General features: G+C 52.9%; 2 protein-coding genes across 2 annotated transcripts; one reads left to right on the forward strand and one right to left on the reverse strand.

The window, feature by feature from the left end:
* Positions 1-45: 45 nt before the first annotated feature.
* Positions 46-10,784, reverse strand: ALKBH2 (alkB homolog 2, alpha-ketoglutarate dependent dioxygenase). Its single transcript, XM_015542125.2, is given in 5 exon segments — positions 46-338; positions 341-465; positions 1,509-1,707; positions 2,690-3,121; positions 10,615-10,784. Coding segments are annotated over 4 exon segments (780 nt in total). The 5' UTR covers positions 2,967-3,121; positions 10,615-10,784; the 3' UTR covers positions 46-159.
* Positions 6,039-16,038, forward strand: UNG (uracil DNA glycosylase). Its single transcript, XM_042961613.1, has 7 exons — positions 6,039-6,238; positions 6,879-7,085; positions 7,670-7,765; positions 10,018-10,115; positions 10,781-10,869; positions 12,178-12,356; positions 14,984-16,038. The coding sequence occupies exons 1-7, from the start codon at positions 6,107-6,109 to the stop codon at positions 15,122-15,124; spliced, it is 942 nt and encodes a 313-aa protein (XP_042817547.1). The 5' UTR covers positions 6,039-6,106; the 3' UTR covers positions 15,125-16,038.
* The last annotated feature ends 861 nt before the right edge of the window (positions 16,039-16,899 follow it).

The following is a 16,899-nucleotide window of genomic DNA, read 5'->3' on the forward strand; positions in this document are numbered from 1 at the left end:
TGATAAAGCCATCCTCTTTCGGAATCCTGCATTGCTGTGCAATAAGCCCCACGCTTGGATTAAACCTCTTCTGTGTTCCCTTTTCAGAAAGGGGATGCCAGTTCCCTCCTGGAGTAGAGAGGGAGGAGAAATTAGACTTACAAACTGCTGACAAAGTTTTTACTTTTTAGTAGGCAGAATTTTGCGAAATGTCAGATTGACCCGTGGAGCTAGAATCTTCTTTCGGACGGGGAGACTGTGATACCAGTGAGTGTTGGTCGGGTGGTTCATCATAAGCAAACTTCCGTGGGCCAGCTGAAGCCTGACCACCTCCACCTTCCGGGAGGGCTGCTTCCCCGAGAATCCTTATGCCGGAAGAAGAAATCTCTGCAGGCCCCGAAGGAGACCGAGGCTATGGGGCTCCCGGGAGCCAGTTCCCTTTCATCATCTCTGTGTTCACCGATGTGGTCACGGCCATCTTTGTACCTGCCACGAGAAAACAAGCACGATGTACAAAACGGCTCTCTCCCGGAACGTGCCAGAACCCTTGCTGTCCTACTGCGTGAAAGGTGCGAGGAGCAGCCCCCGCTCATGGTTCTGCAGGGGCGGGGGGGCCTCCTCCGGGTACGCAGATGAGCCGCGCCTGGTCTCCATTTGACCTCTTCCTATTTGATCCCTCACCTTAAAACACACCTCACCAAAAGAAGCCACGAACACGTCTTCCACTCCTCCCAGTTTGTGTATGTAAACCAGTATAACATAAGATGGTTTCTCCCTACACTTAGACTCTGCACAGATAGCGTAAGTGCCCATCTCTGAGCTCCTGGTACCCCCCTCTCCCTCACTTCTCCAGCCAGATCAGTGGGATTCCCGTTCTATACGCACCCCAAGCCCCCTCTGCTCTTCCTCCAGATGTGTGTGTGGCTCATGCCCTCTCTCCAGTTAGTCTCCAACTCCAACATCAGCATCTCGGTAAGCCCTCTGCTAACCACCTTCCCCTAAACTCAGGGTTCGTAAGCGGAGCGATTCTGTCCCCCGCCCAAGGGACGCCTGGCAATGTTTGGAGACACTCTGGTGGCTGCGACTGGGAAGGGGATGCCCCTGGCATCCAGTGGGTGGAAGCCAGGGATGTTGCTCCCATCCTGTGATGCACAGGGCAGTCCCAAGAGGAATCACCTGGCCTGAAACATCAGTGTCGCTGCTGAGAAACCCTGACCTAAACCCAGATCCCTTCCTCCTCGCCATTCTTTAGCAAAATCAGCCTGTTTCATTTTCTTTCAGACACTTGTCAGCATCTCGAATGATCTTGTTCAACTGTTTGTTCATCAGACAATCCCCTCTCGCTTCCCAGTGCAGCACGGGCTCCACGAAGACTGACCGCTGGTGCTGTCCCTGCTGCACTAAGGAATTACTTGTACAAATGAGTAAAATATGGTGAAATCTAAACTCATGCCTTCAGAAGAAGAAGATTTATACAATTCAGTCCAGCAACCTAAAGAAGAAAAAGTAAAACGCAGGTAGGACGTTACCTGTTCACGAGCACAAAGTTGAAGGTCTCTCCAGTCACCGCAGAAACACGATCCCGGACGCGCTCTAGAACTGGGATCCAGGGCTTTGGAGACAGAGTAAGGCCCGAAAACGTGTAGGTCAGCCCGGGGTTGCCGTAGGTCGCCTGCTTCCTGGGCACACTGTGCCACTTCCCAAACACCTGGACCCTGGCCAGCGCGCCTGTGCAGATAGAACATGGCAGCTCAGGAGGGCAGGCAGGTGAGGACCCCACACGTTGGCTCCCTGAGTATTCAGGATCGAAAGGGGACTAAATCAGGAAGTAACATTTAGTCTCCTGACCAAGGACAAAACTCCCTGTTGCTAGCCCAAAATGTTCATGTAAGAACAGTGATTCTTGTCCTACACTTACAGAAACACGGTCTTGTCCATTTTCTTTTTTTTTTTTAATACCGTGACTTCATTGTCTTGCCTACAGTGGGAACGTATCAAGAGGCTGAAACGCAAGCAAGCTGAAGTCAGGCTGCACGCTAGGGTGATCCCGCCAACCGCGGGGACCGAGGGTGTGGAGCCCCCAAGAAGGTGAAATTAATGCAGCCAAGGCTGTAGGCTGGGGTCTCCGTGGGCTTTTCTATGCCTGCAAGTGCTCTGCCACCTTGCAGGCGTTCTCAGTGTGCGTTCGGGTCACCCGGCATCACCCGGAAACAGCCGCTAGAGCGTGGGGGAGGGGCCGGTGATCCACGTTCCAGGAGCAACAAGGTCCTCCAGGTGATGCAGAGAACCGCCGCTGGGAGGAACTACCTGGTTATTTGCTGTGTCTCCTACGAGACCAGCTGCACCTCAGAATCACCTGGAAGCTTTCTAAAAACACCGATGCCCAGGCTGCACCCCCACCCTACTCTGATTCAGTTGGTCCCGGGTAGAACGCAGCATCTTTTTTCTTATTTTTAACCTTCCCAGATGATTCTAATCAGTGGCCAAGTGGCAAGTCACTCTCAGCATCTGCCAGCTCCCGGTGGTGGGTGGGCAAACTTTTCTCCAGTTTGTGTCCCGAGCGCCCAACAAGGTGCCTGGCCCAGAGAATAGGTGTTGAATCAGTAAATGAAGTCACCCGTAACCAATGGCTCCCGAGTTCGTTATTTCTCCAAACACAGCCCGCTAGTTGTATGAAACAAGTCTTCAACACACACGGTCCTCTGCTTACCTGTAAAATACTCCACTTCCCGCTCCAGCTCCTGGAAAATCTTGTCTGCTTCGGCTTTGCCAAACAGGACTGTGTAATCACAGCTCAGGCCCTCAGCCCGGATGTGCTGCCAGCTGGGGCCGGCCTGGTGGCCTGCATTCCCCGGGGTCTCCGCCTTCGGCCTTTTCCTGCCACCCTCCTGGTCCGCTTGCCGGCCTGCTGGACCTTCTCCGCTCACCTCTCGCTCCCTCTTTCCCAAAAGGTCCCCTAACGCCCCTTTCACCAAGAATCTGTCCATCCTGTCTCCACGAAGCAAAGACCTGGGCGCCGGAGGCAGGGCGGAGAGAGAGATTGCCCAGGCTCGGTCCCAGATCCAAAAATCGGCTTGGTGGAGAAGTGGTCCCACTGCATTTCTCCGCGGTGCTTTCAAGTTCCCACTTTTAACACCATGTTCTAGCACAGAAGTAGAGGATGTTGAAGTTGGAAGGGTCCCTCAGGATGTCCTGGGTCTCCCACACCTGGCTATGAATCACAATCTGCTTGCAAAACCCCCAAAGCCTGCATTCCACCCGCAAGCACCTGACCTTATAAAGAAAGGACGCCTTTCCTGGGACGCCTGGAGAGGTGAAGGGGTTCGCCTAAAGTCACTCAGAAAAGCAGATTCCCTGTCTCCTTTTCACCCACTGCTGACCGGCCCTCCGACGCCACTACCCCCTCGGGTAAGCATAGCGATCCGCAAATGGCTACGATTCAGAGTCTGAATGTAAAACAGTTAAGCGTGATCACCCGCACGCCCAACTCCAAAAGAACTGCGTGGGGCCCAAAAGATCACCCGCACGCCCAACTCCAAAAGAACTGCCCGTGCGTGGGGCCAGGGGAGGCGAGGGCGCCCTGAGAAACCCCAGAGAGCACCCGCGCCGCCCTGAGCCCTGCAAACACCGGAGGCAGGGCTGTCGGGAAGCGGACGACACCCGCGCAGCCGCACTGCTTCCGGGCGGATTTCGGCGCCGGCCGGGAAATGCAGGCGCCTACAAACAGTATGGTGGCGGCTTCCTGGCGCCACCTGCTGGCCTTCTGGGCGCGCGGCACTCACTGCCGGGTTTCAGCCTGACTGCCTGGACTGTGCCGGCTGAGGATCCCGTGTGGTTTGGGAGCAGCTGTTGGGTGTCGCCTCTCCTCAGGGGCCACTGGGCGTCCAGGTAGGGAGCTGGGCCACCAGGTGGGAGCACGATTCCATGGCTCCTCTATCCGTCTCCACCACCCTAGCTGTGTGGCTCCTACAGGTTGCTAAAACTCTCTGGGTTTGAATTGCTTCATCTATGCAGTAAGGGCTATAAAACCTATGCCCTGAGAGCACCATGAGGGTTATTAGATAAGATGTGTGAGAAATGCTTCTGTGCTCCAAATAAATGAGGGGCGCCTGGGTGGCTCAGTCAGTTAAGCGTCCGACTTCAGCTCAGGTCATGATCTCGCGGTCGTGAGTTCGAGCCCCGCGTCGGGCTCTGGGCTGATGGCTCAGAGCCTGGAGCCTGTTTCCGATTCTGTGTCTCCCTCTCTCTCTGCCCCTCCCCCGTTCATGCTCTGTCTCTCTCTGTCCCAAAAATAAATAAACGTTAAAAAAAAATTAAAAACAAATAAATAAATGGTAGGTTCCGTCAGTGCTCCTAATTTTGGTTTACTCTCTGTCTCCCCCAGTGGAGTGAACGAACGCTCGGGGAGACCGGAGCCCTCTTTTTGAATGATCTCGGCGCACAGTTGTGCAGGTTTGGACAAAAGCACACAGTCGTGTGACCACCAGCACAAGGAATCTCCAGAGGCTCCCTGGGGTTCTGTCTCCCCACAAGATCCCCCCCCCAAGCCTCTTATCAGCTCCCTTTCACCCCTGAGCTTCCAACCACCGAGGTGTTGCCTGTCTCTATGGTTTTGTCTTTTCCAGACTTTCTTAGGAAGGCTATACAATATACAGCCGTTTGGGTCTGGCCTTTCTTTTAGTCCAAAAGCTGTCAAGACGCACCCCTTGTTCGTATTGGTTGGTTGTTCCTTCTACTGCTAGGTAGCATTCTATTGTATGGATGCCCCACAGTCTGTTACCCACCCCCCACCCCCATGAGGCACGTTTTTACAAATGAAGTCACCGTATCCATTCACGCATGAACTTTTGTGTGAATGCAGATTTTAATTGCACTTGGGTGAACCGCAGGGGTGCGTGGTAAGCGTCTGGTTCACTTGATACGCAAGCTGCTGAACTGTTTCCCAAAGTGGCCGGAAGCGCAAATGAAGTTGAGTTAGGGGCTTCTCTCCTGACACACCGGGCTCCTTGCCCCAGGCGCTGGAACACAACAGCAGTCAGATAAAAGTCCCTGCCCCCAGCAGGGTTCAATTTTGGAGGTGGAGACCAACAAGGAAATAAACAAGTATAGACAGTACAGAAGCTATAGAGTGACCAGCTAGAAAGTGGGGGAAGAGGAGGCCTTTCAGAGGAAGGGACCTCAGACCCAAAGCTTACCAGGTTGGGGGGGGGGGGTGGGCAGCGTGTGCAAGGCCGTACAGGCCAGGCAAGGGACAGGCTGGACTGTCCAGTCAATGTGAGAAAGCCAGATTCGGCCACCTCGCAGTAGTAGGGGCTCCCGTCCGAGCGGGGAAACAGCTCTACCAGCAGCGTAACAAGCTGGGGTTTATTCTAAAACCGATTTGAAAACTACAGGAGGATTTTACCTGGGGATTACCACGATTCATTTACATTTCAAAAGCAGCACTCTGGCGGCAAAGAGGGGAGCGGCCAGGATAGTAGCCAAGCGACGCACAGCGGCAGTTGAATCTGGGGTTTGTTTTGGAGATAGAGCCAAGAGGCCTGTTGATGGTTTGGACGCGGGGAGGGAGGGAGGGAACAAGAAGAATCGCAGGTGTATTGGGAAGAGTTTCTGGAATTTACTCTTCAAGACCTCAATTCCAGTCTCCCCCAAATCTTACAGGTTAGGCTAAACGCGGGACCGCACTAGGCCCTAGTTTAAGACCAGTAAAGTAGGTTGTGAAAACTGGGGCGTGCACCCGGACCTAAGGGCAAAACAAATTACTATTGTAATGTTAATTGCACCCCCACTACAACCCAGTGGGGCAGGTACTTCCAGCTCCTTTCCACTGCGGGGAGGTGAAGGGACGGGCCCCAAGGCAGAGGTGTGACTGCCGAGTACAATGAATGAAAGACTAAAACACCTAAGAAAACTCACCCTCCGGCCAGAGGCTTCCAAGCCCCGCCAGGAGCCAGGGGCGTTGCTCCGCGGGCCCTCCGGCACATGCGCATTAGACCCCCCACCGCCCCCTGCCCAGCCCCCCCCGATCGGAGCATGCGCGGGGCGTTTGGCGCCAATTTCGGACCGCTGCAGCCGGCGCATACCGCGGGTTCCCGGGCGGCGCGCGTTCACTCTCCCCGGCTCCGGGATGATTGGCCAGAAGACCCTCTACTCCTTCTTCTCCCCGAACCCCGCCGGGAAACGACGTACCCGCAGCCCCGAGCCGGCCGACCCAGGGACCGGCGTGGCGGCGGTAGCTGAGGAGAGCGGGGATGCGGCGGTGAGGCGCGGCGGGGACCGGGCACCGGGAGCAAGGGACCGGGAGGAGGGACCGGGGTCCCGCCCGACCGAGGGGTAACAGGGATGCACCGCTGACCCGTTAACTTGGGTCCTAGTGTTCAAAGCCGCCTGCACGTGTTCAAAACAGCCCAGGCAGTTTTCTATCGGCGGCCATTCTGAGGGGCCAGCCAATGGGGATGGATCGCGGGGCCCACGGCGCCAATCAGACGCGAGGGGGCCGCCCCGCTCGGCCCGCCGTCCAATCGGAGAGGACACGGGGCGGGAGCCCGAAGGGGTTTTGCCGCGAAAAGACCACGTGGGGACGCGGGTGGCGGGTCCGAGGGGGCGGGGCTCCTGGGTCGCGGCCTCCCAGCCCTTGTACCCCTCCGGAGGTGTCGCGGGCCTTGCTTCCTGCCCCTCTGCCAGCCGCAGTTTGGTACGCAACCCAAAACTGGGGTCAGCGGCCTGCCTTCCCGGCTGGGCTCCCTCACTCCGATTTTGCTGCGACTTGCCCCCTGGCGGCTGCGTCCCCGCGGATGGGCGTGCTGCTCAATGGGCCCTGGGGATGGGGGCGGCAGCTGCGGGCGCCCGGGCGCGGCCCGCTGCGGCTCTTGACCAGCCTGCGCGGGGATCGCTTGCAGGCCAGCCCTGCCAAGAAGGCCCGGGCCGGACAGGAGGACCCCGGCACGCCCCCCACCTCGCCGCTGAGCCCCGAACAGTTGATCCGCATCCAGAGGAACAAGGCCGCCGCCCTGCTCAGACTCGCCGCGCGCAACGTGCCCGTGGGTTTCGGTGAGAGTTGGAAGAAGCACCTCAGCGCCGAGTTCGGGAAACCGTATTTCATAAAGGTAAGCCTGGAGGCTGCGGGGCCCTTTGTGTTGCTCGTACAACTTGCGGAGTCCGCGTTTGTAGAATATTGCTTCCGCGTTTGTAGGATATTGCTTCCGTAGGCTTCTGTATTCCCTCCTTTAACGTCCTTGTGAGCTACGAAAGTAAAATACACCCATGTGTTTTGCATTTGCACGCCTTAAGAGCTTACTGTAAGATGATCGGGGTCTTTGTTAACCATTCAGTTGGTCTACTCTCCAGGCAAGAGCTGCGTGGTAAAATCGCAAACCCCTGACTGCGTTGACACCCGGTTCAACCTTTACAAAAAGAGGGGAGGGGTTGGCACCAAGAGGAAGTCAAAGCAGCCAGGCCCATCAACTCTGACCCAGTGGAAACAGAGGGGAAGGGTACTGACTTTGGAGTGGGACATCCTCGGTGACCCGCAAGTACAGTTGTTCCTTGCTGTTTTTCAAAAGAATTTGGATATAAAACACGGCGAGGAGCTAGGTGGTGCTTCTGTTAGCTTACATTGGAAGTTTTCTTAATGAATTCTCGTGCTTTCCGGTGAGAATCTGATTTTAAATCTAATTTGCCTTTACCTCAGCTCATGGGATTTGTTGCAGAAGAAAGAAAACATTACACCGTGTACCCACCCCCACACCAAGTCTTCACCTGGACGCAAATGTGTGACATAAGACATGTAAGTACAAGTTGTCGGTGAGTTTTAGTAAAAGGGGGGGAGGGTGAGAATCCAGTAGTTATTTGTGAATGGCTCTGGAGTTAAGGCACTGTCCATCATTGAGTGATAAATGCTGAAATGGTGAGTTTTGGGCTGGCTGTTTTGTAGCCTGTTAACTTTCTAACTTTTAGCATGTGCCACCAAGGCAGCAAAAAAGAAAAAATTATACGTAGACTTTGGGTCTGTGTGCTCTAATTTTTTGGATTTTATTTAATCCTGAAAGCAGCTCCATGCCAGCATCACATCTTATTGTGGTGGCGGTGAGGAAACTGAGGCAGGAAGCGGTTAGGTCTTTTTCAGTTGGTTATTGTCCATCCACCTTGACCTGCAGGTCAGTACTCTGTCTGACCACACTGTCTTTCATAGGTGATGCTTTCAAGCTCATCCGGCCTCAGCAATTCTGCTGCCCTTTTAACAGACCCCTTTGCTCTGGTTCATTCCGTGCAACATCTACTGACTGGCTTGGTCTGGTCACTTCAGTCTCCTGCTCAGAAGCTTGTTTATGGCTTCATACTGTACGAACGACAGAAGCTGAACATGAAAATAGCCGTGGCCTGCTGCCCGGCCTGTCCTCCACCCCCAACCCTCTTGCTTCAGAGTTGGACAGTGTGACAAGAATCCTCTCTTCTGTCTTTTGAAAAACTCGATGAGATCCATCTATGGCACCTCCTGGAAGCCTGTTACCCACTACCTTTGTGATCTGGGCTTCCTCTCCAGTACATTTAGTGTCTCTTCATGCTGGAGTACTCTCTACACTCAGCTCGGGGCTTGAGATTTTATATTTTGTTCTTATCCTGTTCCCTTCCCCGTCTTGTAAGCCAAGGGCAGGAATGTGTGATTTGGTAAATCCTGTCTCTGTTAAATCTCGTAGAAATGAGATTAGGTGAATAACCCATTTAGATAAGGCTGTCACACCTAATATTTAGCAGACTTGACAGTTTTTCACTTTAGAGCGAGAGCTTTGAATAGAGCTCCCGGTTTTCTAAAGTTAAAGAAACCAAGTCCTGTTTAACTCAGTACGAGTTTGTGCCTTGTTTGAACAGTGGGTCCTGTTTTGAATGCCAGTGACCACTGTCAACAGGAAAAGGAGAACGTGACAGTTCTGTGGATCAGGTGGCTCAGGGAGTTGTCTTGACAGACGGGGAGGTTTAGTGACTCCTTCGGGGTCGTCCCTTATCCAGGACCGGAACCGAAGGCTTCCCTGCTGGGACCGGCTGCTTCACGAGGGAGAATATGCTGAGGACGGGGTGTGCACCAATGGGAGGAGCAGGGGGGTCCTCAGAAACTTCCCGATGTCTGAAGGTTGGGTTGTGAAGGATGCGGTGTATGTTAGGCACGAGAGAAGCTTCTGAGAAGGAACAGCAGGGCCAGAAACATGAGAATGAGGAGGTGGGCCGGCACCAGATCGAACCGACTAGCTGTATTTTAATACTGCCTGTGACAGTGACCTCATTACTTGAAATTGCATGTTGCCACCTGCTCCAGCACCTTTGACCTTCTTCTGTTCCATCCCTCGGGATATGGGGGAACAGGCCTCTTCCTGTGTTGCTGGTAGGGAATTTGAATTGCCTCCCCTCATTGAAAAGCAATTTGTAAAATACACCTGTCCTGGGACCAGCGCCTCCGCTCTTCTGAATCTGTTCCATATGTAGAGAAACAGTGTATAAGGATACACATATTAGGGTGTTTGCTGCAGTATTTTTCTTGTGACAGAAAAAACTTAGGAAACAAGCCAACTACTTATTAGTGGCTGAGTGCTTTGGGGATTGGAGGACGCGTAAAAGGCACGATGTAGGGTGATGGCTACAATAACCCCAATTGTATAGGTCACTTTACAACGTTGACTCAGGAGGGGATAAGGAAGAGCAGGAGGCCCCGAACCACTCTGTGTGTTTCTGGATGGTTGTACTTGTGCCAAGGGCACGTTTTTTGAAATTTGAAAAACGAAGGGGATGAGAAAGACCTGAACCTGTTTTCACACACTTGCGTCAGAGAAGGAGTGGGGCCGTGCAGCAGGGTGACTGAGTGAAGGCTAACTTGATAATGGAAAGTAATGGTGCCGGGTCACCCTCTCCCTTCTGGGGCTTCTTAGTTGGGTTGGAGAGCCGCCTGTCTCCTCATCACGGTCCTTTGTACAGGTTATCAGGCAGGCAGGTGTTCGTGTAAACTGCCTATGCGACAGTATTTACTCTCTTGCCACCTGGTGTTCACAGGTGAAGGTTGTCATCCTGGGACAGGATCCATATCACGGACCCAATCAAGCCCACGGTCTCTGCTTTAGTGTTCAAAGACCCATTCCACCTCCACCCAGGTACGATTGCTTCACAGATGGCTCGGGTCCAAGTGTGATAACTTTCAGGTGTGTGCTTTGTGGATCATACATGCACTTGGGAGACTTCCAATAGCCATTGGAGTAGGATTTCTCCATCTTGGTACTGTCAACATCAGGGGTTGGGTCTTTTTATGGGAGAGGTGAAGGGTGTTTAGTAGTGGCTTCTACCCGCTGCCGCCCCCCCCCCCCCCCCCCCCCCCCCCGCAGAACTAGAGGTGCTGGTAAAATGGCAGTGATGGATGTCTTTGGACAGTGCCCAAAGTCCCCTGGGGTGCAAAAATGACCCCTGATTAAAAACCACTGCTTTGGAGAATTTGACGTATAAAATGTAAGAACATAACAAATACACAAAGATCTAAAACTAGAAGCATTAATTGGGAGGGAGGTGGTAACTCCTGGGCTGATTTACTTAAGTCATCCAAAGTGCTATTCCTTAAATTCAAGCCTAAACCAAAGGAAAGGTCTTTGGCAAGGTTACCGGTCAGAGGAGTGTGATGCTTCCTCACGAATCCGCCGGGTCCGTTCGGCCCTCCCCCTGCACGGGCTGGGGTGCAGGCTGGAATCCACGTGTATGTTGGAGGCTACTGGATTCTCGGAATTGTGCTCGAGATCTGTTTTTTGTTTTTCTCCTGGCTTACTTTCAGTTTGGAAAACATTTATAGAGAGCTGTCTACAGACATAGATGGTTTTGTTCATCCTGGTCACGGAGATTTATCCGGGTGGGCCAAACAAGGTAAGCCACCTACCTGGCTGCTAGATGTGTCCTGGATGGATTTCAGCACAGTCTTCCCTTGTCCTGCACTGCTTGCTTATGTTTATAAAAGAACACAGCACTGGAACATTCTCACAGACTGACTGCATTTATACAAGTCAAAATATGTGTCTCCTCTTTATCCTCCAGCCAGTGTTTTCTTTCGTGTTTTAACTGTAATTTGAAAGAGAGAAGTTTGTTCTTTCTTGTTATTTATTTTTAAGTAATCTCTACACCCAACTAGGGGCTTGAACTCACAACCCCAAGATCAAAGTTGCACGCTCCACCGACTGAGCCGGCCAGGTGCCCTTTGTAATTAATGTTTTATATTTGCTAACTTTGACCACTTGGGAGGTGACCTTACCTTTCTCATTTCAGCACTCGGGTTGTGTTTTTTCTCTGTTGAATACCATTTACAGGACTTTTTCTTTCTTCCTTTCCTTTCTTTTCTTTTTCTTTTCTTTTTCTTTTCTTTTCTTTTTCTTTTCTTCCTTTCATTGGTTCTTTTCTTTCTTTCTTTTCTTTCTTTCTTGCCTAAACGTTTATTTTTGAGAGAGAATGAGAGCACAAGCTGGGAGCAGAGGATCCGAAGCAGGCTCTGTGCTGGCCACAGAAACCTCGATGCAGGGCTCCAACTTGTGAATCGTGAGGTCATAATCTGAGCCAAAATAGAACACTTAACCAACTGAACCAAGCAGACAGCCGGCCGGACTTTCTTCCTTCCTCCCTTTCTAACAAATAAACTATAACCAGATAAGGAAAGAATATTTACCATCTGATTCTTTTTTCTTTCTCTTATTATTTTTTAATTTTTTAATGTCTATTTATTTTTGAGAGAGAGACCTAGCATAAGCAGGAGAGGGCAGAGAGACACAGACTCTGAAACAGGCTCCAGGCTCTGAGCTGTTAGCACAGAGCCCGACGTGGGGCTTGAACTCACAAGCCTTGAGATCGTGACCTGAGCCGAAGTTGGAGGCTCAACCAACTGAGCCACCCAGGCGCCTCACTTGGGATAGACAGATGTTTGAAACAACCCTGATGACTGATGAAAGGCACGTTCACTGTTACAAACTTAGAAGATGTTGAAATTGCAGAGGTGAAAATAAAATGCTCTCTGGTCTTGCCCGGAGGTGCCCAGCAGTCATGTTGCATTGCTTTCTTTGGGAGCCGGTTTCAGACAGCTGTGCTGGACCCCGACACGGGAACGGTTCCACGGGCACAGCCCCTGTTGTCAGGTGTCTGGGCTGGCTCGTTTGTCTTTTCAGCCGTTTCTTTGCTGTGTGTCTGTAGGTGTTCTCTTACTCAACGCAGTCCTCACCGTCCGGGCACATCAGGCTAATTCGCATAAGGAGAGAGGATGGGAGGAGTTTACGGATGCGGTCGTGTCCTGGCTAAATCACAACTCCAGCGGCCTCGTCTTCCTGCTCTGGGGCTCTTACGCTCAGAAGAAAGGCAGTGCCATCGATAGGGTATGGTTGTTGTGTTTTGTCTTTTAAACACTTTAAGCCAGTTGAGAAAATCTTAGGAATTTTCCGTTGTGTGGTCTTGGAAAACCCCATGTCCTAAGATGAAGCTTATTCTCCCTAAAGACTTAAGAGTTAGGGTCAGGTTTGCCATTGAAAATTAAGCAAAATTCAGACGAATTACAAGAATGATGACTTGTGTGAGAGGAAAGCACCGGCCCAACTTCTGATTCAGTAGCGTTAGTAACGCGGGCGTGGACCTGCCACATACGTGGAATGATGCGGGCACCGTCCGGTGCAAGCGATGCAGGAAGTGGCCAGTAAGGCCAAGGACCCCGCGACCACCGAGCCGCCCGCCCTCGGCTTCCCCCCACCTGCTCCTTCTCTGCTCTTCTCCCTCTGTTTCCAGAAGGAGCAGCGTACCTGGTGCCGAGATTAAAAGCCAGACGCCATCCTTGAATCTCCCCTTGCCCTCCTGGCCTTAAATCCTGTCCCCTTGCCTCCCCTGATGCCAGTCCTCCTCCCGCTCACCGTTGACGGTGCCACCAAAGGCTTTCTGTTTCTGGGGTCTACTCCCCGCGCCTTTATGTGACCGGCAACCGAGTAGGAGCCACGCGAAGGCGCTTCTCTCTCTACAGAGGGTCTGTGTCAAGGAAGCAGACGTTTTCAGGTGTTGTGAGGCAGCGCATAATAAAATCTGGCATGAGTGAACTAACTGCTGAGATCTGATTCTCTAGGCAAGTAGGAAGTGTCCGTGCGAGCCGTCTCCATCTCTGCCTTGGGGAGACTGAAGGGCCGCGTGGCTCTTCGTGTTTTAATCTTTATTATCGACAATGGTCCGGTTGGACGGGAGGCGCTTGTAAAAGCTTGGTCATTAGAAGCAAGTTGCGGGTCCAGCCCAGTGGCTTTCCTGAGCGCCGGGTCTGTCTGTCCCGGCTGCCGCGAGGCACATCACATTCGGAGCTTCCCGAGTTAACGCTCTCCTTTCCTCAGCCGGCCTCGCTGAACCTGCTGCCGCGTACTCCCCAAGGGTGGAGGGTACCGCCGCCGCCGGGCACTTGTGCAAACAGAAGTCCCATCCCGCACTGTCCCTCCCTCCTCCCCATCCCGCAGGTGTCAGGCCTTCAGAGCCTTTCCCCTGCTCTCAGATGCCTCCCCACCTAACTGTCTGTGCCTGGCCCAGGCCCTCACCTGATCTGGCCAGAGTGTCCCATGGAGTCCCCCCGTGGAAGGCCTTGCCTTGGGTGGGGTCTTGAGCACGAGCACGCCCCGGGCTGCCTCTCAGCCGCAGCTCCCACCTTCTCCACTCCTCCCCGCCCCCCCCACCTCTTCCCTGTGTCCCGCTTCCCTGCCTGCCTTTGAATATCGTGCCTCCTCGGTCCAGAGACTTCCTTCAGAGCCCAGCATGGCTCACATTTTCAGGGCCAGGCTAGTAAGCACTTAACCTGCGTAAGTTACCTGTCAGGCTGCATCAAGACCCACGGGCCTTCTTTGTCCCTGCACGGCATCTCCACAAGTCGGGCACTCTTCTTCCCCGTTTACAGATGAAGACTGACGTGCGGGCTGGACTCCTTGACTTCTCTGGGGCCACACGACACGGCAGTCAGAACTTGAACCCAGGCCATCTGGCTCCCGGCTCCGTGTTTTTTTGTTTTGTTTTTATATAAGTAATATTTACCCCCAATGTGGGGCTTGACCCCCCGACCCTGCCATCGGGGGTCGCGTGCTCTTCTGACTGAGCCAGCCAGGTGCCCCTTCGGGCTCTGGTTCTTAACCACACTGCGCCGCCTGGCTTTAATGATGGCCCCTCCCGGATGGAGGTGTTTGAAGGCAGGGATGTTGTGAAAACACTTGTGAAGTAGCATTTATTTATTTTTAATATTTTTATTTTTGCCGGAGCGTGAATGGGGGAGGGGCAGAGAGAGGAGGGGCAGAGGATCTGAAGCGGGCTGGGTGCTGACAGCAGAAAGCCTGATGCCGGGGACTGAACTCAGGAACCGTGAGATCGTGACCTGAGCCAAAGTTGGATGCTCAACCCACTGAGCGCCCCAGGTGCCCCAAGGTTTTTATTTACATACAGAAAAGAAGCAAGAAAACAAACGTCCCTGGTCTTCCTGCTCCATTAACTAGAGTTGACATTTAAAAAATCAAAGTGTTCTGTTTTTGTTGACAGTTCAGGTAATACAGGAAAGTGTAAAATAGAAAGTAGATAAATGCCTTCCACTATTTCTTTTCCCTAAAGGAACTATAGTGTCTTAGATATTTTCCCAAAAAAACCTTTTTGTGTAATTATCCCTTTTTTCTTCTACTTGCGATATTTAGGTCTTTCCACATCAGCCCACTAGCTCAACCTTGTTCTTCTGATATCCTCGTGGTGTCCCCTTGTAAGAAGTTCAGGGAAGTGTTTGCAGCCAGTTGCCTAACCCTGGGTTTATGATGTGAGGTCTTTCCTGACCCAAGCCGTGGAACCTCATGCCTGCATCTCCACGTGGGTCTATGCCCCGTGGGGTCCGTTGGCAAACGCATTCTTAGCAGTGGGATCGCTAGATCCTAAGATACGGGCACGTGACCGCTGCGTAGGCGGTGCCTCCGGTCCCAGACGTGCCGACTTTGATTCTCTCGTTCTCTTTCAGAAACGTCACCACGTGCTGCAGACCGCTCACCCCTCCCCGTTGTCGGTGTACAGAGGGTTCTTTGGATGTAGACACTTCTCTAAAACCAATGAGTTGCTGCAGAAGTCTGGCAAGGAGCCCATCAACTGGAAGGATCTGTGACCCTAAACTGGGGAGGCTGTCCCTGGGCCGGCTTTTAGAAGCTGCTAGTGAAGTTACTCGCCAAGAGTGGCAGCAAAGGCTCTACTCTGGGACCTCATGTCTGTCTTTGCAACACGCCTTTGGACTAAAATATACCTTCACGGTATTTGGGAGAGAGAGGCGGTCAAATACTCCAGACCACTGCTCTCTGTGTCACCTTTATGGTAAAAGGGGACAGGAAACAGAAGCACCTTGTGGTACAGCCAGCTGTTACTTTAGTTGGACTTTAGGTTGTAGCGTTGGGTGTGTTTATTTAGCAAGGCCCTCCTTTGCCCAGCTTGGCTTCCCGTTCTTGGCCAAGTACACTGCTCCCCGCATCCTTCTGAGAGCCCCGAGGCCCCTCCTTGCAGGAAGCGGGACATTTTGCAAGTGCCCAGAAATTTGGGGCTGAAAGTTCTTGAGGACTGATCTCTGAGTGAGCCTTCAACAGATCAGGAGAGGGAAGTGAACTGGGGCTTGTTTTCTAGTTACTCTATGGGTGTTCCTAGGAATAAACAGTGGAAGTTGAACTGGAAGAAAGAGAAAGGGGAGTTTTTTTTTTTTATTTTTTTTATTTTTTTAAAGAGGAAATGCTTTTCTTCTCTGGAGTATCTCGAGTTGGGGGATTTCAGGAAGCACAGAGTGCCACTTGCTGTTTTTTTATGGACTGAAATCACATGGGGGTTTTTTTTTCAACACTGGTGAATTTTGCTGTTTTAAAAATACTTCTGCAGATGTATATATATATTTTTTAATCCTTTGTCGGGGAGACGGTCTTTTGTTAGGTCTGTACCTCCGTCCTCCATCCTGTTAGAGATGCCGTTGCTGTGTTAGTTGGGGGAAAGGGGGCGTTAACTCCAAGTGAGCTTGGCAATAAAAAGATAGTTGAAGTTTCACTCCGTGCCCAGTGCCCTTTCTGTCAGCTCCCTCTGGCCGGCGCGCTCCGGCTGCCCCGCAGCAACCTTTGTGGGCAGGAAGTGCTGCCCCCCCCCCCCCCCACACACAACCCTTCCGCCCCGCCCCTCGGATGGAGCCGCCCACCTCTCCAGGCCGGGTAAGCCCTGGGCGGGTTCCCGGGAGGGTCACCGACCGCTGGGCCTCACCCCAGCCGGGAGATGGCGATGGGGCCGTAGGTACGCGGTCAGGAACTGCGGAGACCCTAAAGAGGCCGAGTGGGGCCGGAAAAGCGTTTCTCCGGGGATCGTGGCTGCCAAGTCCTGCCAAGCCTTGGGACAGCGCAAGGGGAGCTCCCCCGCCCCCATCCCGTTAGTGTTTGCAGACCCTTCCCTGGGACTCTGGACTGGAGGTGTGAGGCTAGGGCGCTAGGAAGAAGCCCTGATGGCCCACTGACCTGCCAGCACTTGGCTGGCAGTCGGGGTGGAGGGTGGACCCTCACGTTCAAAGCCTGGACTCCCCTGGTGTCTGATGAAGAAGGAAGCCAGAAGTACACGGAAGGGCCTGGTTAACACGTGCTAGTATTTAAGTGGGCGAGAACGCATCCAGTGCTCACGGCCCCACCTCCTCTCTGCGCAGGGATCTGGAAACCTTTTGCTCGAGAACATTGCTTCCCATCTAGGCCTTCGTTTTCTAAACGTTTCAGAAGGAGGGTATGTGATCCCACACTGCCATGGGCAAGCAGGCTTTCAACAGAAGGAAGATCCAGAACCAAGATGCGTTCTCAGTTTGCCCTCTGGTAACTTGGGGTGGGGGGGGGGGCGGCTCCCTTATCCAAGTGAGGAATGACGAGGTGATATTTC

The sequence above is a fragment of the Panthera tigris genome, chromosome D3 (genome assembly GCF_018350195.1).
Source record: "Panthera tigris isolate Pti1 chromosome D3, P.tigris_Pti1_mat1.1, whole genome shotgun sequence".
NCBI lineage: Eukaryota > Metazoa > Chordata > Mammalia > Carnivora > Felidae > Panthera > Panthera tigris.

Excerpts from the sequence above, each read along its gene's own strand:
- UNG (XM_042961613.1), top strand. The coding sequence starts at position 6,107 with ATGATTGGCCAGAAGACCCTCTACTCCTTCTTCTCCCCGAACCCCGCC. Across the intron at positions 6,239-6,878 it reads AGGAGAGCGGGGATGCGGCG|GCCAGCCCTGCCAAGAAGGC; the intron begins GTGAGGCGCGGC and ends GATCGCTTGCAG. Across the intron at positions 7,086-7,669 it reads GGAAACCGTATTTCATAAAG|CTCATGGGATTTGTTGCAGA; the intron begins GTAAGCCTGGAG and ends CCTTTACCTCAG.